The 25571-nt window shown below is 35.0% G+C and overlaps 1 protein-coding gene across 4 annotated transcripts in view; it reads left to right on the top strand.

The window, feature by feature from the left end:
- Window positions 1-25571, top strand: part of LOC141459189 (uncharacterized) — a 71838-nt gene that overhangs the window by 21838 nt on the left and 24429 nt on the right. For all 4 annotated transcript variants that reach the window (XM_074137951.1, XM_074137950.1, XM_074137952.1 and 1 more), the window contains exons 2-3: window positions 4941-4998; window positions 5878-5937. In XM_074137951.1, the coding sequence (XP_073994052.1) occupies window positions 4941-4998; window positions 5878-5937 (118 nt within the window). The remainder of the gene's footprint in view (window positions 1-4940; window positions 4999-5877; window positions 5938-25571) is intronic.

Raw genomic sequence — 25571 nt, 5'->3', positions numbered from 1 at the left:
ACAGATAAATTTTCTAAAAATTGATACCATTTTGAAGCATAAGTTATTCTCCAAACAGCCTCAATCTTCCTCCGAATGCTGGAAAAATAAAAGTAATCGAAATTTTTAAGAAAACTCATTAGGCCCTTATGTGATCATTATCAGACCTAGGTGCTGGCACTTTTTATAAAAGTTTCCTTGTCTAATGGGCTTTCTAACGGTATATCATTTTCCAGGATTCCTTTTATCTTCGTATGAGAAATTACGTTTGTTTTGCTAGAAAAAAAGTGTTCACGAGCACACAACAGTGTTCGTTTATCAAGTTGTTTAATTCATTGAAAACTCTTTTAGATGGACCAGTAGTCAATTTTTAATGTAGATTGTCTTAAAATAAGGCAGTCAAAGGTTGCAAATTGCACTTTAAACATTTACTTCTGATCTCTCTGAAATATTTGAGAAAATGTTAAAACAAAAATTCATATAGTTTGTATTTACTCCAAATTACAATTTCACACATAACTGCACTGTTGAAAAAAGATAAGAATGTGAATAAGGACATTACTTATTGGTTCACCCTGTATATCTGGAAAACATAGTTATGGATGTAAACGTTTTTTACTATTAAAATATCAATTTTGAAAATGTGCTCTTCTCAACACCTACGAGAGAGATGAAAAGGCAACATTTGATAAAGAATCTTGCTCAATTAAACTTAAGATCTTCTGTCAGTTTAAATGATTAATCGATAGAAAACGCTAACTGCCGGCACCCTAACAGTTTAAAGTTTAGTACCGCAGTTTAAGCTAATAAATATCTGTCACCATAGACTGCTTAGAAATTCTGTAAAAGCAATTTACCAGTTCAAATTTTATAAAGTAGTTAATATTTGATGTTAAAAATTTAAAATATAAGAGAGACTTAAGGAATTTGATTAAAGCACTGGATTCCCACGCAGAAATCTCGGGTTCGAATCCAGCTATCGGTCTTACGTTTTTTTTATTATTGACCAAGAAGCTTCTTACAGCTCAATGATTGCTAGATAGTTAAATTTATGCGTGATAAGACAATGAATTAAAAATGGGAACATTAGAGATAAACCGTTGGGTTTATGGGTAGATGGTTGCATCTACCTCGCCAATAAATTAAGTGCTCTTAAATTAACATTTCCTGTAATACTGTAAAAAATAAAAATAATCGATTACTCATTCGATTCAAGTGTAAAGGGAATCGTAGGAGCCGTTTTCGAGAAAAACTCAAAAGAATGAAAATTTTATTCAGTATCGTTGTACTTACAGTTGGCTGGTGTTTGTCCAAAAGTTTTGCTGTCGGATCCGATGATTTGTGGCACCTAGATACATTGAATTAGGGCAGCCTTAAGACCTACGCCACTGCGACCCCTTTGGATCTATTGTGGCTCCCAAACAGCCTCAATCTTCCTCCGGAAACTGGGAAAATAAAAGTAATCGAAATTTTTAAGAAAACTCATTAGGTCCTTATGTGATCATTATCAGACCTAGGTGCTGGCACTTTTTATAAAAAGTTTCCTTGTTTAATGGGCTTTCAAACGGTATATCATTTTCCAGGATTCCTTTTATCTTCGTATGAAAAATTAAGTTTGTTTTACAAGAAAACGTGTTCACGAGCACTCAACAGTGTTAGTTTATCAAGTTGGTTTAATTCATTGAAAACTCTTTTAGATGGACAAGTAGTCAATTTTTAAAGTAGATTGTCTTAAAATAAGGAAGTCAAAGGCTCCCCAACTTTAGAGCTCGCCCTCTAGACACGTCCGTTTAATTAGACTCTTAATTCTGGAGAGCGACTCCTGGGTAAAGATCACCAGGCCTTGGTTTTTCCTCCCCGAGAAGTAACATCCTTAGCCCAAACAAGCCCCTCACACTGACACAACACCTGCAGTGCCGTTTCCTCTTCTTCCTGACAGAACCTACAGAGGCCAGGCCCATGCGATGCATGTGTTTAATGAGCCTGCAGTGGCCAGTTAATAAGCCTACATTTATCCTTATAGCCGCACGCGGCCTTGACGGATTAATTCTGCAGTTAGCCTCGGTGAATAGTCCCTAATGAACTCCTTCGCCTGCCTCTGCCCAGTGTTGGCCAACCACCACTCCTGAGACCTACTCTGCACCCATAAGTGAATGGCCGCAGACTTAACACACCTCGAAACCCCAAAACAGGGCTCCAGGCCGACGAAGTGTCCCACAGAGCCTTCTCGGGCCAATAAATCTGCCATTTCGTTCCCCCTTATGTCCTGAATGACCAGGTACCCAAACCAGAAAGACCTTGTTTTGGTCACTAATTTCCCAGCCTTGAATTGACCTGGTAAGAACTACTAGCTCATAGAGCAGCCTGACTGTCCGAGAAGAATACGGCCTTAGAATTAATAATTCCTCGCCCATTAATCTCTGTATTGTGGCACCTAAATCGTATATCAAATTTTAATTTCTTGCAATCTTTCGTTTAATGCAGACCAATTTGTTAAATCAAATGTCTTGGGACTCAGAAATAAAAACAAATATTTCCTATTTAAAACCCACATCTGAACGAATGCATAACTTATTCTGAAAATATAGAAAAATGATTAAGTATTAAAAAATTGGGAGCGAGAGGCAATTGAAATCTTCCCCCAACGTTTAAAAACTCCACCATCTTGAATCTTGAAGAGACGTTGTTTGTCTTATTCAACCACTCTGTGGTATTGCCGGCCGGAGAGATCTCTATGATCGGAAACTGGCAAACCGATTCATTTCCTTATTAGGATGTTGTCATCATCTGACCCATCCCACGGTCTTTTCACTTCCGCAAGCTAAACGAAACCCCATAGTTAAATGGGCTGTTAACCTTCCTGTTTTACAAAAGTAATATAACCTAACTGTAACTTAACTAACTGACAAGATGATGATTGCTTGTTGAATGCGCAAGTTCGTATTTACAGATGTTTCTTCTGAAGTGATAAACGCTTATTACCGGATATTAACTCACTAATTTAGTTCTATCTTCAATTTGCTTTTCACTTTCTAATACTCTTTTATTTTGTTTTTAACTTTTGTAAATATAAAAGAGATCGTTGTCTTATCGAATTTTAACCTAATTTTTAAAAGACTGGAGTAACGCAGTCAGAAAAAGTGATTCTGGTTGTTGCCAAAGATTTACATTCAATTTGAGTAAGAGCAACCCAATCGCGACGGACTTTGAAACTATATTTTCTCCGTCAATATATGGTTGCAAACTCTCTGAATGTGGTTCAAAACGCTCAAAAAATCTTTCTTTTTATTTCAGTATACATTTGTAATCTACTAAATCTTCTTGAACTTAACAACATGGTTGATAAAGAGATTTGATTTTTCTTTGACTTCATCTTGTTGAAACATTTCTAGTTTTTAGCTATTACGGAATTTGATTGGCATGATCTGGTCCTTCGGTTTTGTCCGATTAGATACCTAATTTCCGTCTTTACCAGAAGTAACATACAAGAGATGTTTTAACAGAATCCTTCATTGTTTCTCGCCTTGCCATTTCAACAAGTTCAAATACTGCACTACCTACATTGTTCCCATTTTTAGAGCCACCTGAATATAATTGCTCAATTTCTTTATAAATTTTCGTTTTGTGTGATTTTTTCTTTTTAATTAACAAGAAAATATTGTAAACGTGCGTATTTTTAATTTGGACTTTTCATGGGTAAAATCCATTTTGAGGTTCTCTGAGTCCGAAAAAATGGTTTCTACAAAATGGTCTCTATGTATTTATTTGTCAATTAAAATTGTAACTCAAAATCCAATATTAACAAAACAATTGAAATCCATTATTTCCCATCCATTATTTAAGTACATCAAAAAGTTTGTATACGTATTTCCTTAAGTATTAATAACTTAAGTTCAAGTTGCTCAAGATACCACAGCAAAATTTCGCCATTGACTCACTCCACGAGACTGCATCCATTATCCCCCGTACACTCCTATATCCAAAATCGTCTGCTCAAACTCCTATCCATTTTAGACTGTTACCTAATCCACTCTGCCGCGACATAGCCTCCTACAGATCCTTCTATCCTCCTACAGACACAAAAGAATTAAACACATCCTTCTCTAACTTTCAACACTAGCTGCAGGTTTTACCTCTCCTTTTTTTCCCTGCATTCTGTATCCTTCAAATCTTAAGCTTTCCCTATACTATTGTTTTGAAGGTTATAAATGTATTGTACATTGGCACTTCATGTCTGCATTTATTGTACAGTGGAGTCTCGGTTATCCGTCATGACCGGGACCGGACACGTGACGGATACTCGAATAGACGGATAATGGATAAAAAACAGGAAAATTTCCAAATTATTTTGTTTAACGTGTATAAAACTTTGTATTAACTGGTATACATATTTTATACGTTTATACCTTAAGCCTATTTACAGTATTTCAGAGCCAATAGTACTAAAATTTCCCGATGTTGGTGTTATTATCGAAACACAAAATTAAGATGTACTTATTATTATTAAATAATAATAAATTTTATGAAATATTGTACAATTACCGATTACCAATATCAAAGATAGGATAGATAAAAACACCCTACATTATGAGTATTCAGACATGATGTTAAACCATCACATTTGCTTCACCATACAGCAACCGGAGTTAAATTTTGCTGTGCGGTTAAATAATTTCAACCTAAGATGGACTAGCACCATTTTCAAATTAAACATATTTACAATATTGTTAAGAGCTAAAACTTCCATCTCCCAAATATTAGGATTCTGAATTTTTTTGACTCTAAATTGTTTACAGATAAAAAGATCATACTAAGTTTTATCTATAATTACCATTATCTTCATTTTTTCAAAAATGGACTTGCCCCACTTTCAAAATAAACGGCTCATATATTGGACAAGACATGGCGCTAGGCTTTTTGTTGTAAATTAATTGTAATTATGTTTATTTTGTGTGTTTTAGGGTACGGAAGAACCTCTGTGTAAAGATACCTTTTCACCACACTTAAATGAGCGCACTTGTAAGTATAAGCAGATTTGCAATGTAATAGTTTAAACACTCACGATTAACTCTTTCTCTAATTCTAGCAAATATTTTTCATTTTTAAAAATATAGATTTTCACTAAACGTTTGCTTAAACTTACACTTGGACTCTTCTAAATTTTTAATAAAATTGAAAAAAAAAAAAAAGAAACGCTTAAGCGAAATCAGGTTCATTGATTCAGGTTTATTGATTTGGGCCGTTACCTACGCTACCAGAAGCGATGATTATATTTAAATAGAGTACTAAGTGCCAAATTCCCTGGATCTATCACTTTTTCCTGGGATTATTTCCATTTTTGGTCTGGACTTGCCATCTATCCTATGGATTAAACCCTCTCTACTTTCAAATTTTGGCTAGAAACGCTGTCGAACTATGTTTTCGCTTTTTTCTTTTTTGCAAGCCTACTCTCAGAACTGGAAATTTATAAGATTTCGCGTTGGTTCTTTAAAATTAAATGGGTGAAGTTTCAGCTAAATTTCAGTTGTTGGTATTGAACAGAAACAGAAATATTTGCTCCGCATTATTCCCGTGTAAAATTTTGGTTGAATATGCGGGATAATTCAAAATCTTGTAACTTTTTGTACTTGATTTCATGTTTTTTAGTCACTGATTCATCTGTTGGTAAATTTTGGTCAATTTCATTCAGTCTATTTAATTTTTCTTACTCTAATAAGTATGAGAAGATATTGTAATCGTGTAGTGTAATCGTCATTTTGAGTTGTAACCCAAAAATATCCATTTTGTACTCTCCTGAGCACGACAAAGTGATTTTTACAAATTGATCTGATCCAAAAGATCAAGTTTTAATCCAGAAGAAGTCTGTTATGTTTTATCGATATTTTTTTTTTTTTACAGGCTCGACAGTGCCACACCTGTTTACCAAAGGCAATATACATGATTCTTGGTACCAGGACGGTAAGTACCAATTTACATTCTATTCTAAACTAGACAAGAGAAAAGAACTCAATAGACGATACGGACAACTACGAAGACTGCTAGGGCGGAGATCAGCCATGAACGTACAGAACAAACTGACTCTATACAAGACACTACTAAGACCCATCTGTACCTACGGAGCTGAGCTGTGGGACTCTGCGAAACCTTCCAACATCCAAAGAATCCAATCCTTTCAATCTAAGGTCCTTCGGCATATCGTCAACGCTCCTTATTATGTATCCGATTTAACCCTTCATACAGACCTGAATATCCCTTTTGTCAATAACCTAATACATTCTCGGCTTCCTTAATTTCCATAATAGCCTAACCATACATCCTAATCCTACAGCACAAGCACAAGGACGACGATGATCCCGCGACCTTTTAACTCAATCCTAACCTTCATTACAACCTCCAAAGAGTTCCAGCATTGGCTGGCCCCTCTCAGCATGCCTACTCGATTGTGGCGCTGGAACCATCACGATTCAGCAAACAATCTGTGATTACTCGAGATCTTTACATGTTGTAGTTTATATAGGTTGTAAATAAATTTATAAAATTAGACAAGAAGTAATTGTGAAAAACCATCATTGTTCCGTTGGAGAGACGCTATCTTTTATAATAATAAGTGGCCTTAATTTCAACCAAAACATACATATTTACATAATGATTCCTCAGATGGAGGACTGAATGGAGGGTGAACTGGACAGTACGTACAGTACCGGAAGGGAATCATGTGGTTCACGGATGGCTCCAGCCACCGTCTTTCAGGCCGAGGTCTTTGCCATCAAAACCTGCGAATGGATTTTAGAAATAGGGAGATTGGCATTTTTTCGGACAGCCAAGCTGCACTGAAGGCCCTTACTTCCTTCAGAACTACCTCTTCCCTGGTTTGGAAATGTAAAAAGGCCCTAGAACTACTGGCTCGGCACAATAAAGTCCGATTGGAATGGGTGCCGGGCCATGTGGGGATTAAGGGGAATGAAATAGCCGATCAGCTGACCATAAACGAAGCTAACACTCATTTCATTGGCCCGGAACCAGTCCTGGGGATCACCAAGAATGCAGTTTGTGCGGCTCTCAGAGATTGGATCTGGAGAGAACATGAAAAGAACTGGGTGACTCTTCCTGGGGTTAAATACGGCTCTTGCTGTGTAAACAAAGAACCAAAGAGAATCAGATTACTCTGATTACAGGCCTATTCACGGGGTACAGCAGGCTCAGAAAGTACCTTGTACAAGGACCGTTGTGCAGATTGTGTCAGGAAGAAAAGGAAACGGCCTCTCACCTGTTATTCGATTGCGTTGCAATCGAGAGACTGCGCTACGATATCTTTGGAACTTTGAGGCCAAAGGAGATAGTAGCGCAAAAGGAACTGGTAGGGAAGGTCCTCAATCTTTTTAGAAGTGGAGGTTTTCGACTATCAGACCTAAAAAAGGGGAAGGCACAATTAGCCTCTTGTGGCGGCGGTGCCGTGGGATGTAGGTATGTACAAAATCTTTATCTCAAACCAAAATAACATCAGCAATTTCATTTAACATCTATATCGGGTAACATTTTTACCAAAAACAATACAAATATGATAAAATTAAAAAATTACTGCGATAAATTTTTTGTACGCTTAAAAGTAATTTGTGTGACATATTGCGCTATACTTCTGACGTGACTGTTCACACGTTCTTTTGTACCCTCTGTAGTTTTAGAACAATAACATTTTAATATGGATCTTACTTGTAGCGCTGGGCCTTACAATGACTCAGATATGGATGAGTATTTTGTAAGGATGCTAAATTTAGGTCCTCTATTTGTTGTCTGTAAAACCTTTTACTGCCCTACTTTTTTCACAGGCATTGTTGTCGTGCTCGATGAATGTAAGTTTTGAGTCCATGGTATAAAGCCTGAATATTTATCCTGATAGTGACCATTCTAAAAAGAGATTTAGAACATTAATTTTCTGCATTATGATTGGCCTTTGTTTTTGTTTTGTTTTTTAAAGAGATTATGCACATATTTTTGCCCGTATTTACTATTAACTTCCACCAATAGAAGTATTTCAACCTAGTAAAGTAACGAAACCAACCACGGCCTAAAGTAGAAGTATAGATATCACTGGACAGACCCTCCAACAAGCATATGAAACGGGGTATCCACTTGTTGCAAACCGTATTAATCAATGCAGCAAGCGTTTCTTCGTCCAAAACATTGCATTTTTTACTATATTCATTTCCCCAACAAGTTCTCGAAGTTTTTTTGATTCGTTATATATCTCTTTTCGAGTTTAGAAGGCAATTAGACTAAATTTGGTGCACATTAGAAGATCTGCTGTTGCACTAAAAACCGCATTCACTGATCTAGAAGAAGAAAGGTTATCTTGGGCTTCGATTCAATGTGAAAAGAAACAAATATACGTTTACAATCACGGTAGCCGAGTGGTTAGAGGCGATGCCTGTAAAGCTAATATGTATTGTGTGGTACTGGGTTCGATTCCCGGTCTCTAGACCTCGGATTTTTATTTATTGGTTAATAAAAAGAAATTCACAGTCAAGTATGTTAGCGGGTCGCATCCGTCCACGACACCTAATTGTGGTAGTTGGACGTAAAGCCGGCCTGAAAAAATAGGCAATTACTACTACGAGGTGGCAAAGACAACTTCAAGCCGGCTGCACCTTAATTGAAGATGTAAAGGAATTTAAATATCTTGGAAGCCACCTTTTAACGCCAAAAATGTCCTCAGATTCATCATTAAATATGGTTCTGAGATTTGGAGATTGACAGTAGCCGATGAATGATTAATAGGTGGAAAACAAATCAGTTAAGACGCAAATATGGGCCAGCAGTAAAACAAAAAAATAGTGTTTATCGTAGCTGGAACAATTCTGACTTGAAACAGCTTTTTAATGAGAATAATCTGGATACAGTGATAAAATTGGGAAGGTTACAACGGTTAGGAAACCTCCACAGAATGGAAAAGGAGAGCACTATGGAAAGTATAGGTCATCTGGGCGGCGTATGATTAAGAGAGAGGCATCGTCTGCGGTGGCGGCAGGATTAAAGGTTGACTAAAGATGGAGTAGGATCTCCTAAAAGAAAAAAATGCAAGTAAAGCAATGGAGAAGGAAGGTCCTGGATAGGTATATCTGGAACCAGCTGCTACAGGAAGCCATGGTCTTACGCGAAGAAGAAGAAGAAGAAGAAGAAGAGGATTTAGTTAAGAAAAATCTGCAAGTTTGTCAAGAATTAGAACAATCAGAACTGTTATAGTTCGGAATGAATGAAAGTGTTTCCTCTTCTTTTAACCATAGCTCTTTTTTTTCTGTCCCTGATCACTATAGTGTCCGAGTATGGCTGTTAGTTGTCTTTATTAAAGCCAAGAGGGGTGCTCTTATACCAATTAGTGAGATGTTTCCGCACCATTATTGGAATTAGCTTTCTACTATACACTGAGAGAAATCGTAGTTTCCTTTGAATCTTGGAGATGAGCCGTCCACACTTGGCCATGTCCAGTTTGTCAGTTTTAACAAAACTTCTGACAAAGAGCGATAATTAATATCGAAGTCTGATGTGGAACAATCAAACGGCCAGTTTTACTGTATTTCATTTACACATTTATTTTCAAAACATCCAAATTTTATTATTAGACACAAAAATGATTGATTAATATTGTAAATTCCGAAGATAATATCGTACGTTACCAGCAGGATATAAGTTTTCAAATTACAATATTAATTGAATTTACACATAAGAGCATGAAAAAAAATCAATTAACTATAGTTTACGTACAAATCTCATTACAAATGAATGTAAATTAAAGGTCTTTACTGTTTATTAAGTTCTTAATAAAACAAATTAGTTGTCATTTTAATATCACCAACTGAAAACTTATTTAGTATTATTTAGTATTTAATATTATTATTATTATTATTATTACTGTTTATTAAGTTCTTAATAAAACAAATTAGTTGTCATTTTAATATCACCAACTAAATAAGTTTTCATTTTAATACCACTAACTAAATAAGTTGTCATTTTAATACCACTAACTGAATAAGTAGTCACTTTAATACCACTACTAAATAAGTTGTCATATTAATACCACTCACTAAATAAGTTTTCATTTTAATACCACTAACTAAATAAGTTGTCATTTTAATACCACTAACAAATGAAACAATATAAATAATTTTATGATATAATTTTATGTAGATCTAAAACTTTAATTCATAACATTTATTTATTTTTTTCAAAAATTGATTAGTAACACTTCAGGAAGAGTGGGGAGGATAATTCTTTCCTCTAACGTGCCATTTTTGAATATTGTTCCCTCTTGCCACCTTGATAACAATAATAAGGAAACAAATGTGGAACTAAATGTTTAAACTTAAAAAATCATCTTACCAAAAAATACTACTTAATAATTGCGCCGAGCGGTTCAGTGGCGAGGACCGCAGAGCTAATATTGTGATACTGGGTACTCGATTACCGGTCTAGGCTTTGGATTTTATTTAATATTTCGTATGAGAACTTAGTAGTACGAGTAAAATATGTTTGCTAGTCGCCTCCGTCCAAGTTCACCTAATTTGGTAGTTGGATGTAAAGCCAGCCTGTAAAAAATAGGCATTACTTTGCTTTTTTACCTTTTTTTACCACTTAATAAATCGATTTTTAGGCATTTTGAGATTTGATTAAAAAGAACGACTCACACAATTTATGTGTGTTCATAAAATTGAGTTTGAAGTAAATTCATTGACCGTAAATACTTCTAAACTCGATTGATTGTTCACTTTTGTTGAAAATGGCGTCTAGACTATTACTACTACTAACATTTAGATTGTTTAATCTTTTCTATTTTGTAGTTATGTTCCGATGAGCATCTCAATTGTATAAATTTTTGAATGCGAGTAAAACTTACATAGTATTTATTGATTTGCCTATAAATTTACTGTAAGCCTACGAAGTTTAATTGTTAAAATTATAGTTATTATTCTTTGTTTCCATTAGCCTAAAGCGCAATTTCCAATTTTTACGAAGGCTTAGTTTATAGCCTTGTTACTGATTTTTCCTTTCACGATATAAAAAAACATTAATCCACGAAAAAATGCTTTAGATATTATTAAAAGGCTTCAAAAACAAGCTATTCGGTAAAAGACATAAGAGACAATAGACAAGTAAAAATGCATCGCTTTTTCTGTTCATAATGTGATTCTATATAGCAGAGACAGTTGCATTGTGGGAGTTTGGGATTAAAATGATGACGAGGATAGGAATAGTATCGTCACAGGGTCAGTTGTATGTTTTTTAAGCAAGCGCCGTCCGTACATGGTAGAGGCACTCACCTGGGCATATCTGGTGGGCGTGGCCAATAGTAATGTGTCTGACCAATGGTAGCCATCCTGGCTAATTCCATTCATGTTAACCCTCCACTAGCTATTTCTTGGATATTTAAAATATCTGCGTCAGAACAGTTACACTTACGCTAACAACTTTAAAACTTACTTTTTCTTTAACTCTCCTATAATCTGAGTAATTATTGTAATCGGGCAGAATTTCAATTTAGTGTTTTTATATTTATTAGTTTTGATGTTTGATTAGTTTTTAATAATAATAAAATTAACAGTAATCCAAATCAGATCCTACTGCCTACAATTTCATACAATATTTCAAAAATATTGCCAACTTATGATTTAAAATAGTATTTATTATAAATACAAGGTGTGGCTATTAAATAACGAGACTGATGCTGCTACAGAAGAACTATACATGCGCCAAATCTTAACTACCGACAGCTGTGCAGCGTAGAGCCTTCTCTTTCGATTGCAGCGTCTCACGTGTTTGTAGAGAAATCTGTCTGACCGGAACCGTCGTTTGTGTAAGAGATGTTAGTTTCGTTTTGCCGAAAACATGATACTACACATGTAGTAGAGCAACGAATTGTCGTGAAATTTCACATCAATACTTGATAAAACCGCCACTGAAACTTATCTTTTATTAAAAGAAGTTTATGGCGATGAATGTTAATTACGTGCGCAAGTTTTTGAGTGGTTCAAGCGTTTCCAAGATGGCCGAGAAGACGTCGGAGATGATGACAGCCCGGGTCGCCCTTCCACGTCCAAAACGGATGAATATATCGGATTATAATTAATCAACATTACTACCGGTGAGGTGCTTCCTCAACTCCGTGAAAGAGTAAAGAAAAAACGACCCGATTTGTGGAAGAACAAGTCACAGTGTTCTCCATCAAGACAACGCGCCGGCTCACACTGCATTGTCTGTCATGACGTTTCTAGCCAAGTACAAACATCCCAGTTTTAGACCATCCGCCTTATTCGCCTGACCTGGCCCCATGTGATTTTTATCTGTTCCCCCAAAGTCAAATCTACATTAAAAGGAACACGGATTTCAGTCCTTTAAAGCTGTGAAAGAAAAAGCGGCACGCGTCATGCAGGAGCTCACAGAAAAAGACTTCCAGCACTGTTTCGAACAATGGTAAATTCGCATGGAGCGTTGTATGGATAGAGGAGGGGTGTATATTGAAGGTGATAATAACTAAATATGTATAAATTTAAAATAAAATGTTTTATAGCAATAGTTATTTAATAGCCACACATCGTACGGTTTTATCACTTTGGTCACTGTTAAATATGTTGCTAAAAACCAGTTTAAAGGAATTGCTTTATCCGGAAGTGATTCTTTTATTCGATCAATTTGTTCACATTCTCGTAAATGGCTCCTAAGCTATTCTATAAACTTCGTAAATACTATTAACATACACATAGATTTAGAAGTTTTTCCATTGAACATTTTTCTAGAAAACATTGTTTTATGTCTACTCTCGAGAAGCGATTCTATGCATAGACTGCCTTGTAATTTTCCATTTCAGTATAATGTACAGTTTTCCTGAACTGTTTAATTGTGGTTATAATTAAAAAATATGTCTAAACTGTTCGAAGTTAAAAGGAATTAGGTGAGTTAGAACCTTAGAGAATAGTTCTAAGAGTGAATGTTCACAGCTGATAATTTTGTGAAAGTATTGCTAACGCCAATTAGTTTATACATACGAGGGGCACTATTTATATTTTGAGCCTAATAATAAAAAAACAGTAATTTGTCATTGAAAATGACTTTATTGTTTTTCAAAATATTCTCCTTTATGATCTATACACTTCTACATGCGTTCGAACCACTTGTCAAAGCATTTTTTCCATTCCGCTTGAGACACCTCCAAAACATGGTTTTTGAATGCATCAACGGCTTCTTCTGCCGACGAAAATCGTTGTCCACGTAATTTATTCTGGACGTTCGGAAACAAAAAGAAGTCATTTGGTGCCAAATCAGGACTGTACGACGGATGACCCATTAATTCGATTTTTTGACTGCTCAAATAGTCGGTTGTTAGACGAGATGTGTGACAGCTGGCATTGTCTTGATGAAGAATGATCCGATGGCGCTTGTTTGTTTTCCTTATTTCATCGAAGACTTCCGGCAAACAAATGGTTGTGTACCATTCAGAATTGACCGTTCTACGTTCCTTTAAAGGCACTGTTGCCACAGGCGACCATTTGTTTCGAAGTGCTTCGAGCGCGAACAACTTTTGTTGGATTTGGTTCATCTTGAAACACCCATACAGTCGACTGCTGTTTAGTTTTCGGCTCATGTCAGATTGTGTGGGATCCAACGAGAACAAACCTTTTTCACGGCCAAATGATCATGCAATATTTTATATATGCTGGTGGAACTAATGCCTAAGGTTGCCTCAATCTCACAGTATGCCACATGACGATCTTGCATTATTAGTTTTTTACACAGCTTCAATGTTTTCTGACACAACAACTGATTTTGGACGACCTTCACGACTTTCGTCGATGAGCGAACGACGACCACGATTGAATTCGTTGTACCAGTGTTTCACAGTGTGGCAAAGGATGGGGCTTTATCGCCAAAAGTGGAAGTAAGTTGATCGATGCACTCCTGTCTTGATAATTCACGTCGAAAGTCGTAATAAATCATTGCACGAAAATTTTCACGAGTTAATTCCATTTTTGTCGCTGAGACACAATTTTCAAGTGACTGTAAACAACACAAATCGCGCTCAAATAACAAAACGTTCTGAAGAAGGTTATGGTCAAAAATGTCAAACTTTCAAGTGGAAACGTCAGATAGCACCTGACAACACTCAAGTGTTGCCAAGGCTCAAAATATAAGTAGTGCCCCTCGTAGCTTAGTTTATAATCCAGTTAGTATACAATATACAATATAATATACAATTAGCCAATGCCAATTAGTATTGGCTAATTAGCCAATTAGCCAATAGAATAATAGTGTAGCTTAACCTACAAGACTAAAAACTGTGGTAATACATAAACCAGGGATATCAAACTCAATTTAAACACGAGCCAATTGTTGCTAAAGACAAGATTCATGCGGGCAACATTACATTTACAAATCTTGTTAAATTTATATTCTGAAATGAGGATTCAAGAATATGGATGGGATAATTAAAACACTGAACAATTACTTTTATTTAAACTTTTATTCTATTTAATTGTATTTATAAAACTAAAATGATTCTTTTTCACCCGAAACTAGCCAATATCTTGGATTCAGAGACTGAGAACAGACAAATCTTCATTAAGGCAGATAGATGTTTATCCAGTCAGTCTTGATCTGTATGCCGTTTTATTTAATTTCATGGAAGTAAATATTTGCTCACAAAAGTACATACGTACTCCCAAAATAACATAAAACTGGTGAACCTAACTTTTTAATTTTTTTGAGTAAATCTCACCTAAATAAGAATATATTTTGAGAATTCCTACTTCTTCGTTGTCTTTTAAAACTGAATAATTCTTTAATTCCACTTAGAGTGGCTGACAAAAGTCACCCGGAACTGAGTCAACGCGTTTTATACACTCCTGCAGGTCTCCAGGTAAAGGGCTACGTGTATATTTACTTCTTCTGGAGTTAAAGGGGTTAACGAGGGAATTGTGGGTAAGGTATTGCCTGGATCTACCCCCCAAAGCGCAATTTTCTTCATAACAATTGTTTTTTTTTTATTCTAATTTTATTTCAGAGAACATCGTGGGCCACAAAAATTTAGTTTGAGAGCCGCAAGTTTGACAGAGTTGACTTGAAAGTATTAAAAACCTACCAGACTGGATAAACCAAAATGCAAATTTAATTTAAATTAACTGTTCATCGTTGAGGAAAATCAATACTTTTTTTTTTGAATTTGATGAGCAGATGGAGATGGTGAGGTGTTTTAACTCAGGATCACAAGCTCTGGGAATAAAGCAGAGTAAAACGGAGTTAAGGCAGAAAAGCTGAAAAAGAATCTACAATTTGCCAGAAGCTTTTGAAAATTAAAGATCTTTGTTTTTATTTTTGGTGATAATTCTACTTTTCTTCATTTTGAATACTTTTTAATTTTACGTCATTTCCCCTAAAGAGTTCGCCTCGAGTCAATAGTTTTTTCCACAGCCTCCTATCATTTCAATCTCCGTCCCACAAGCCTCTATCCCCCTCGATTTCCTCTTTCGCGCTAAGAGGCGCAGGCCGTCCTCTTCTAGTTACTTCTTTCGGTAGGAGGTATGCAAATCTGGACTTTCTCGGTCCATTGTTTTGGGGATTATTTGACGTACGTGCCCATACCATCTTAGATTTTTCTTTATGCCCATACATGCGATCGGATCTTGTTTTTCTAGTACATCTCTTCCAATATTCCATTTTGACTTCTTTTATTTTAGATTTTTTGGAGGTTATCCAAGTTTTGGATCCGTAGAAATGGAACTACATCAATACTAAAGCTGAAGAGTCTAATTGAATTTTTGCTAGAAATACTGGCGTTCAATGAATTCTAAGAGCTTTTCTACTTTGCCTGCAAATCCGCACCAGTTCCTTCTGGCTCATCTAAAAATTGAGCCCAGATAGCTAAAAATCCCTCACATTTTTAACTTTTATCTCCATCAATTTCTAAATCTTCTAATACCTTTCCTCCGACCGCCACATATTCTGTTTTGATTCCTCTTCATTTCATACTGATTGTCTTTCTTCTCATAAATTCCAGATCTACTTGATTCTGGGCAATCACCATACCAGCAAAATAGTAGGAAACTAGACATTAGTTCTTACTAGGCCGACAAATTCCATTACATTTTCTCATCCAATCGTGCCGGAGTTTCTGAAAATAAATTTGTAATAGTGATGGGGTCCTTGTTTCAATTATTTTGTGGCTAGTAACGGTCGAAATAGCCATAATTAATAACAATTTGGTTCTTAAATCGCTAAATGTTGTTAGAGGAACACGGATGTTAAAATAACCTAAGTGACTGGCAACCAGAGTTGAACACTCTCTGTTGTCAACAGAATCAAGAAGATCAAGATGTGATTAAATCTTAAATTTCGCCTAAACAAATATAGCACACACATTGTAAACATCAGGCATTCTAAGTATAGCCAATTTTGTGGCTGTGAAAAATAATTTACACTCATCTTAACGTCCGGATTATGCAAATTCTTTAAGTCTTTCAAAACATAGTTAAAGAAATCGTTAATCAGTTATTGGTTAAACATTTTCCTAGTTGAAATGATATCTCTTTTGCTTATAGAGATTACAGATATCATAGCAAGGGTTGACCTTACTAATTTATAGGTACAAAATTTATTGTCAGTTTCAAAGACAAAGGATATGGCCCACCATGGAAAGCACCCACTTCGTTCTAAAATAGTAATAACTAGATGATAAGCCACTGGAACAGGTCTCGTATTTCAATTATTTGGGCTGTGAGGTCAGCTTTCATCCAGATAATGTTATACAAAATAAAATAAGTAAATTTCAATGTATCTATGGTGTAATATACAGATCATTTAAAAATAAAACGAGACCGGAAACAAAACTATTGCTGTATACTTCTGCTCAATTACGAAAGCGAATCTTGGGTTACGAGAGCTAGAGATAAAAATAACCTACAAAATGCAGAGATGCGATTCCTCAGAAGAGTTAAGGGTTGCACAAAAAGAGAGAGAATACGGAATGTTGACAGACGGAAGGAATTGGATATATGTATACAATATTAACGGATTTATAGAGGAAATTAAAGATAGATGGAGGGAGCATCTTAATCTTATGGCAACTACAAGAGTACCTGTATGGTCAATAAACACAGACCTAGAGGACAACGTAGTGTAGGACGACCACTGAAAAGATGGAGATGAAAATGGTGTGGCTATTAAATAACGAGACTATTGCTGTAAAACATTTTATTTTAAATTTATACATATTTAGTTATTATCACCTTCAATATACACCCCTCCCCTATCCCTACAACGCTCCATGCGAATTCACCATTGTTCGAAACCGTGCTGGAAGTCTTTTTCTATGAGCTCCTGCGTGACGCGTGCCGCTTTTTCTTTCACAGCTTCAGCGGACTGAAATACGTGTTCCTTTTAATGCAGATTTGACTTTGTGGAACAGATAAAAGTCACATGGGGCCAGGGTCAGGCGAATAAGGCGGATGGCCTAAAACTGGAATGTTTGTACTTGGCTAGAAACGTCTTGACAGACAATGCAGTGTGAGCCGGCGCGTTGTCTTGATGGAGAACCCCGTGACTTGTTCATCCACAAATCGGGTCGTTTTTCTCCTTACTCTTTCACGGAGTTGAGCAAGCACCTCACGGTAGTGATGTTGATCACTTATAATCGATATTTTCATCCGTTTTAGATGTGGAAGGGCGACCCAGGCGGTCATCATCTCCGACGTCTTTTCGGCCATCTTGGAAACGCTTGAACCACTCAAAAAATTTGCGCACGTGATTAACATTGGTCACCATAAACTTCTTTTAAATAAAAGATAAGTTTAAGTAGCGGTTTTACCAAGTTTTGATGTGAAATTTCACGACAATTCGTTGCTCTACTACATGTGTAGTATCATGTTTTCGGTAAAACGAAACTAACACCTCTTACACAGACGGACGATTCCGGTCAGACAGGTTTCTCTACAAAACACGTGAGACGCTGCACAATCGAAAGAGAAGGCTTTACGCTGCACAGCTGTCGGTCGTTAAGATTTGGCGCATGCATAGTTTTACTGTAGCAGTATCAGTCTCGTTATTTAATAGCCACATCTCATATTAGTAGAATTAATAAATAATATATATGTCGTTGCCTACAAAGTAATATTCATAATATATTCATAGTAAACACCAGAATTTTTTTAACATCGTCTCAATTTCAAAAAATTCTATACGATGTTAAGAACAGCAAGAGAATACAAGTTTCGAGTTAGCGCACAAAAAAAATAATAATAAAGAAACCCTCCTCGGCTGAATAGCCACGGAGAAGGCCTCATCTCTTTCATATTTAAAGGCCATGATAGAAGATTAGTGGTGCTATCTGGTGTAGAATTACCATAAAATATTACTGGCTGGGTAAATGAGTTTTGGGCCCAGTTAATTGGAGGCTCTTGTCTTTAACAGTTGGCTTTTTTGTTTTTTTTTATTTTCTGTGTGCAGTATTATATTTTATCTTTATTAAATTTAATCGATTTTATTAATTGAAAAGTTGATTTCAAATTCGTTCGTCATATAAAAATGCGTTTTGAGGAATTTTTCCTGATTTCAGTTGCAGCCATCTCCTAGGTCTCTTTTCACGAAAACTGAAACACAGGAGTACATATCAAAATGCTTTACTTTTTTTCTCTATAATAACAAAAATAATAATAATAATGTTTTTAGCGCATCCTTCCAAAATTTTCTATTTATTAAAACTGTCCGGTAGGACAGTTGTATAAGGGTTGATCATCAAAAACTGCACGAAAAAGCGTAACGTTGAAAAACACCCAACTTTGACAATTTTTTTCTCTTTTTCTATAAAAGATAAAATTCCCAAATTTTCTTTATAATATAGGGCAAATCCTCCTTTATGACTGTAATTTTATTGCAACAACCTAGATTTGATAGATTTTGAGAAAAAAGATGCTGAAAATGAGCAAAAACGGCATTTCCAAAAATTCTTCTTCTTCTTCTTCTTCTTGTTGTTGTTGTTCTTCTTCTTCTTGTTGTTACCTTTTTTGTAAACAACGTAGCGCCTAAACGCGTGAACCGATTTTCATGAATGAGGTATCATTCGAGTCGGAATTTTATGTAGATGTGCCTTTTGGGGGTCTCGACGCTGTACATGGAATGGGAGAGGAGTTAGCCCCTTTTATGTAAGGCCCCCTCCAAAATTATTATCATTAATTACTCTGTAAATCTTAGCCCGATTTTGATAAAATTTGGTAGGATGACAGGGTTAGGGCTCCCCTACGTAACATTAAAGCGACGATCTGATCTTACACTTGTTAAGGGGAATTATTATTTATGTATTGTATATGAAACTGCTACATACATTTTATTATTATTTTAACAACTAAATATATTATAAATAAAAAAAAGGGCATCATAAAAGTCTGTGACATTTAATAAATTCTAGAAGAGATAATGAAAATTTAATGAAGTATAATAACCTAAATAATATCAATTGTTATAAAAGTTCTAATTATAAAATGAATTTATTGTTTTGTTTAAAACTTCTAGAAGGACTCTTTAACAAAAACTTACAGTTTAAAATGTTAAGTATAAGGGTTGATTAAACGCCAAAAGGTACACAAACTTAACATTTTAAACTGTAAGTTTTTGTTAAAGAGATTTTTGTACCTTTTGGATAGATTTTCATTTTTGTCTATTTTACAAAGTTATATATCTGCTTCACAGATTTTTTTAAAATTTGAATAAGCAATTCTATCATTATAACCTGATAAGGTGTTAAGTCGGAACCATAACTACCATTGGAGAGATCTTTTTAAAGAATGATTATAGTTGCCATCCTCAATAACAATTTTTTTGAGAAAGCGTTTTGAATCAAATAGGAAGGTATTTGTACGTAAAAAGTAAAATTAAACTGCGATTTCAGTACTTCCTCTTAAGAGGAGTAAGAAAAATAAACTGCGAATACAGTACTTCTCCCTAAAAGGCAAAGATTTTGAATCGAACTACAATTCATTAATGTAAATAGGTTCACTCATTGATAATTTTAACGATTGCAGTACTTCCTCTTAGTAGATGCAAGAGCTTGATGGTCCTTCACAGCCAAGTATAGGAGCTTTAACAACTTATTCGAGCTGAATTTTATCAAAATCGGACTAAGCGTTATAGAAATATTGGTAATAATAGTTTTAGAAAGGGCCTTATTTGGGTGGGGCGAACTCCCCTCCTTATGAGGCACGGCGTCGAGACTTTTAAAGTGCAAATCTGTACAAAATTTCGATTCGAATGACACTTCATTCATGACAATCGGTTCTCGTGTCGATAATTTGAAACGATTGCTATACTTTCCCTTAACAAGTGTAAGAGCTGATCGCCGCTTTAATGTTACGTAGAGGAGCCCTAACTCTATCATCCTACCAAATTATTTCAAAATCGGGCTAAGATTTACAGAGTAATTAGTAATAATAATTTTGGAGGGGGCCTTACATAAAGGGGGCTAACTCCTCTCCTATTCGATGTACAGCGTCGAGACCCCCAAAAGGCGCATCTACATAAAATTCCGAATCGAATGACACCTCATTCATGAAAATCGGTTCGTGCGTTTAGGCGCTACGCAGTTTACAAAAAAGGTAACAACAACAACAAGAAGAAGAAGAAGAAGAAGAAGAAGAAGAATTTTTGAAAATGTAGTTTTTGTGCATTTTTCGCATCGTTTTTCTCGAAAACTAATTAATCTATGCTATTACGAAAAAATTACTGTTATAAAGGAGGATTTGCCCTATATTATAAAGAAAATTTGGGAATTTTATCTTTTATAGAAAAAGAGAAAAAAATTGTCAAAGTTGGGTGTTTTTCAACATTACGCTTTTTCGTGCACTTTTTGACGATCAACCCTTATACAACTGTCCTACCGGACAGTTTTAATAAATTTAAACTTTGTTCAAGAAACAAATTTAAATAAAGTACATAAGCTTTTTCGAACGTTTCTAAATGGCTGAAATTACCAAAATAAATATTTTCTTATTTTTATGTACGTTTTATCGTTAATCCAGCATTTCCCAACCTGTGGGAATATCAAAGAAACATTTTCTCCTATAATTCATAAAAATTATTTTAATTAATAATATTATACAGTAAAGTTGTTAATATGTACAGTAATAAGGATGGTCTGTCTCAAGATATACGAGAAAATATAATAGCACATTTATCAAGGATTAAAATTGTCTTTCATGGAGTATTTTCCCAAAACCCGAAAAGACAAATGAAAATTGGTTTTTAAAACCCCTTCTATAAAGAAAATTTAGGAAAAGCTACATCTTTATCGATAAAAGGTAAAGAAAATTTAATAGAATTATCATGTGACAGAACTTAAATGATAACTATGTAAAAATCTGCTTAAAGAGACTGATTGTAATGAGTAAGCTCTATCCAAGCAACATTAAATTTAATTGGTACTTACAGAGGTAGTTGAATGCTTAAAAGAAATTAATTTAGAAGATTTGGGCAAAAATTTAATAATCCTAAAGAAAAACTTTTAAATTAATTAATAATCTTGAAGAGAAAAATATGTACGCAATGTTTAATTAATTAAAAAAGTTTTAAAACTAAGATCTTACACTTTACAAAGTTTATAAAGTGAACATGAACTTGAACTCCTTTGTAATTTAACACCCAAATAGTCATAATCGTTCATAACATCAATTTTACAACCTGTAATCGATCAAAATATTTCTTTTAGCGGCTCTTAATGTTTGGACATACAAGAAGTATAACAAAACAATGTCCTGAATTGCAGCAAATACAGTGATCTAACCTCAATTGACTTACAATTCTTCGCTTTAAAATACTTCGATCGCGTCTGGCATCGGGGACTGCTTGCTAAACTCAAGAGCATCCTACCTTCTACATACTTTCTCATCCTTCAATCTTATCTTATTGGACACTTTTTTTAGTGTCATCTGTGGAAATTCCTACTCTCCTTGTTACTCCAGTTCGTGCAATGTGTTCCCCAGGGAAGTGTTCTTGGGCCTGTACTCTACACCATATACACCGCTGATATAGGAATATTGGTAGGAACCAATCCTCATGCTTTTCTTTTTACTTATGCCGATGATACGGCAATCCTCTCTCCTGTAAGGACCCGAACCTTGCCTATCTCTCCCTTCAATCCCATACAGAATCTCCTCGAGCCTTGGCTAAAGAAATGGAGAATTAAAATTAATGAAAGCAAATATAAAATTACATTACATTCTCCCTGAGGCGAACTACAACCTCTTCCAACAACAGATTGTATCAAGTACCTAGGACTCTTCATGGACAAAAGCCCTAACCTGGAATCCCACATACTAGACTTAAACGGTAAAGAACTAAACAGACGATTCAAACTTCTCTCTCTAGACTTCACGACAAGCGATCTAAACTTTCACTACAAGAATAAACGACTTATCTACACTATGATACTGAAACCTGCCTGGATTTACGAAACTTTGGGGCTAAGCCAAAGCTTCCAATATCTACAAGAATCCAATCCTTCCAGTCAAAAAACACTCCTAAATTCTAAATAAATTTCTCTTGATCCCAGATTCATTCTAATTCTCCTATTATTATTGGTGAAAACCATAATTCCAAGCAGTAGCTACTTATGTCGAGTGAGAGATTATGATTCCTGGTATTTAAACCAATACATTAGACCAGCGGTTCCCAATCTTTTTTCATTAGTATACCCCTTTACCTGATTGTATCCTTAGTGTATACCCCTAACATATATATGTATAATAAATAATCGTATTCTTGATTTTACGTATTGTAACTTTAAATTAACAGCAAAACAATCTGAATATAATGTGTCTTGTAAAGAACATATACATATGATATGTTCCTATTAAAAAAATCATTTATGAAGAGGTAAACATTTCAAACCAATAACTATTGCAGGGGTCGTAAATTGAAACAGCAAAGCGTTAATAAAGGAGAAGTAAATTATATGCGGGCCATGTGTAATATTAGTCAAAACTAAAGCAACATTTTCTCGATTTTTTACATTTTCCGCCAGAATAACTCTTTTTTGCGTACCCCTAAACAATCTTTCGCGTACCCCAGGTTGGGGACCGCTGCATTAGACAATTCCATTAATTAATCAGTAATTAATTTGAAGTTCAAACTGAAATTGAGCACCATAACGAATTAATTTAGATGTCAACTGAAAATGTTATTGAAATCTGAAACTCTTTAGACGTTATCAAAAATTATTGATTAAACTGCGCTGATTTAGAAGTTTTATATTAAATAAATGTTAGTTTTAATTTGATTTTTTTAAAAATAAATTTCTACTGATTTGAATAAATTATAAAACACTGAATTACGTGGTTAATTTTATGAAAATAAACAATCAGTTCAAACCAACAATGTTTGCTTCCATAGAAATTATTTTCTGTTTATAGTAGTTTGTTTTTGTTTATCTTTGTTTAGTCGTAATTACTATCTGTTTGACTTTTACACTTACGTCATCTCTTTATTTATAGTATTATGTGCTTACTATAAAACCTAGAGTTAACAAGGCTCTATATTTTCTTTATTAATTAGTTTAAAGAGGCGCCGCAGTAGCCGAGCGGGTTAGAGGTGAGACCTGTAAAGCTAATATGTATTTTGTGGTACTAGGTTCGATTCCCCGGTCTCTACGCTTTGGATTTTATTTATTGTTTAATAGGAGAACTTTGTAGTAATGTATGAGTTTGCTAATCGCCTCCATCCAAGTTCGCCTAGTTGTTGGATGTAAAGCCTGCCTGAAATAATAGACGTTAGTTTTAGTCGCTTAACTTACTGTAAAATTAACTTAATTAATCTTAACTTAATTAAATTTAAAAAATACTATTATTCTTATATTTCCTCAATACTGCTGATTGTTATAAGGAAGCAATTTCTCTAAGCCTGGAAAATAGAATTGTAAAGGCTTTTGCAAAATGAAATATTAAAATTTTCGCATGTCAATGTCAAGAAAAAAATAAAATAATTGATACAGGTGAAGCATTTATCGTGAAGAAAAAAAAATAAAAACCGCTCTGGAACGTTTAAGAGTCAAGGATTGGATGTTATTTTGCTTACGAAGGTGTACGGATTTGATGAGTTTGGTTATGAAGAGAGAAAAAGATGCAAGCAGCATTGACGGAACTATTAAGGAAGAATGTAAGAGTCCCGGGTAGTGGCAAGGCACTGTCTGAGGAGGCGGCTGTCACCGCCAGAGCGCAGCGCTGTCTAACTAAACATCAACTCCCCCGCTGGGAGCTATCAAGGCCGCTTTGTGTCGTTGGAGACCCGCTGGGGCAACCATTCACTCCTAATCATCGTGTACATATGGTCTGGCGTGCTTGCGGCGACATCTCAAAAATAAATGCCTACCTTATCTATTATGTTCGCCTGTCGCAATTATTATAAACTTGGAATTCTTACTTAATAATTTACTTAGCTAAAAGAGGATACCCTATTTTCAAGTAAATAAGGAAAACAAATCAGTGAAACCTATTTAAAGAAAATTCCTCACAGAACACTATACAGCAAATTAGCACCTGGGTTATCTGGATTTTATAAATGTAGATCTCGTAGCACAATAGAGGGATGCTTGAAGGATGGGGGTTCCATGAGAATTCTTCCCAATAAGTGGACCCGGTAAAAGAGCTAAGTCAACACATGACTTTTTAATGCAATTAAAATTATCATAAACGACAAACAATCATTAAATTTTAATTCCCTTTAAATAAAAGTGGAATTGGTAGGGTAATGTCTAATAAAGGATTACAGTCGAACCTCTCAATAACGGACACTGGCGGGGGAAAGCAAAGTGGCCGCTATTTGGAGGTGGCCGTTAGAAGGAGGTAGGCAAGTTTCATTATGAAAAAATATGGGTTTTTTTTTCCAAACATCTATTTAAAAATTGTTTATTATTAATAGATCTAAAAACGTACATAATTGCATAATTATTTAGCTATATGATATGCATCAAGTTTTTCTTAATTATCCAAAAAATTTATCAAAAACTACATATTATTGACTTAATTAATAATTTTTATAATAATCATCACATTTATTCATAACGAAAATAGTTTATGGTAAAATTATCATCATACAATCATCTATTGTTAGAAAAATAGAACAAAACCTTTCGGCAAGTTGACGATGGCTCGATTTGGCTTTTGTAAAATCTTCCAACACATTTATTTTCTCTTCTAAAGTTAACCACTTTCGTTTGAGAGACATAACGGAAACAATAATATTGTTCATCCAAAGTAATATTGAAAAATGATTAAAATGGTACAAGATGTATGGAGCTTATATAGGAAACTTTAGGAAAAACCAGAAAAAAAACAAAAACTTGAGAGGGGATAATTATTTTGATCACCGCGTCAAAGGAACTTTTAATAAGGTGGTCGTTGGTGGGAGGTGAAACATTTAATACGTTCCCCAAAATCAATGCCCCGCGGTCGCTATGTAGAGTGTCCGTTAGGCGGAGGTTCTTTTATATAGAAAGTGTTGTAGGGGTAAAACGGGGAAATCCAAAAACTGGTCCGTAAATGGAGGTGGTCGCTAGTGAGAGTGTCCTTTAT

Source organism: Rhodnius prolixus, unplaced genomic scaffold (assembly GCF_049639745.1).
Source record: "Rhodnius prolixus isolate KJV_2025 unplaced genomic scaffold, Rpr scaffold_11, whole genome shotgun sequence".
Classification (NCBI taxonomy): domain Eukaryota; kingdom Metazoa; phylum Arthropoda; class Insecta; order Hemiptera; family Reduviidae; genus Rhodnius; species Rhodnius prolixus.
Note: the sequence above shows the minus strand (reverse complement) of the source record. Positions and strands in the feature narration are given on the sequence as shown.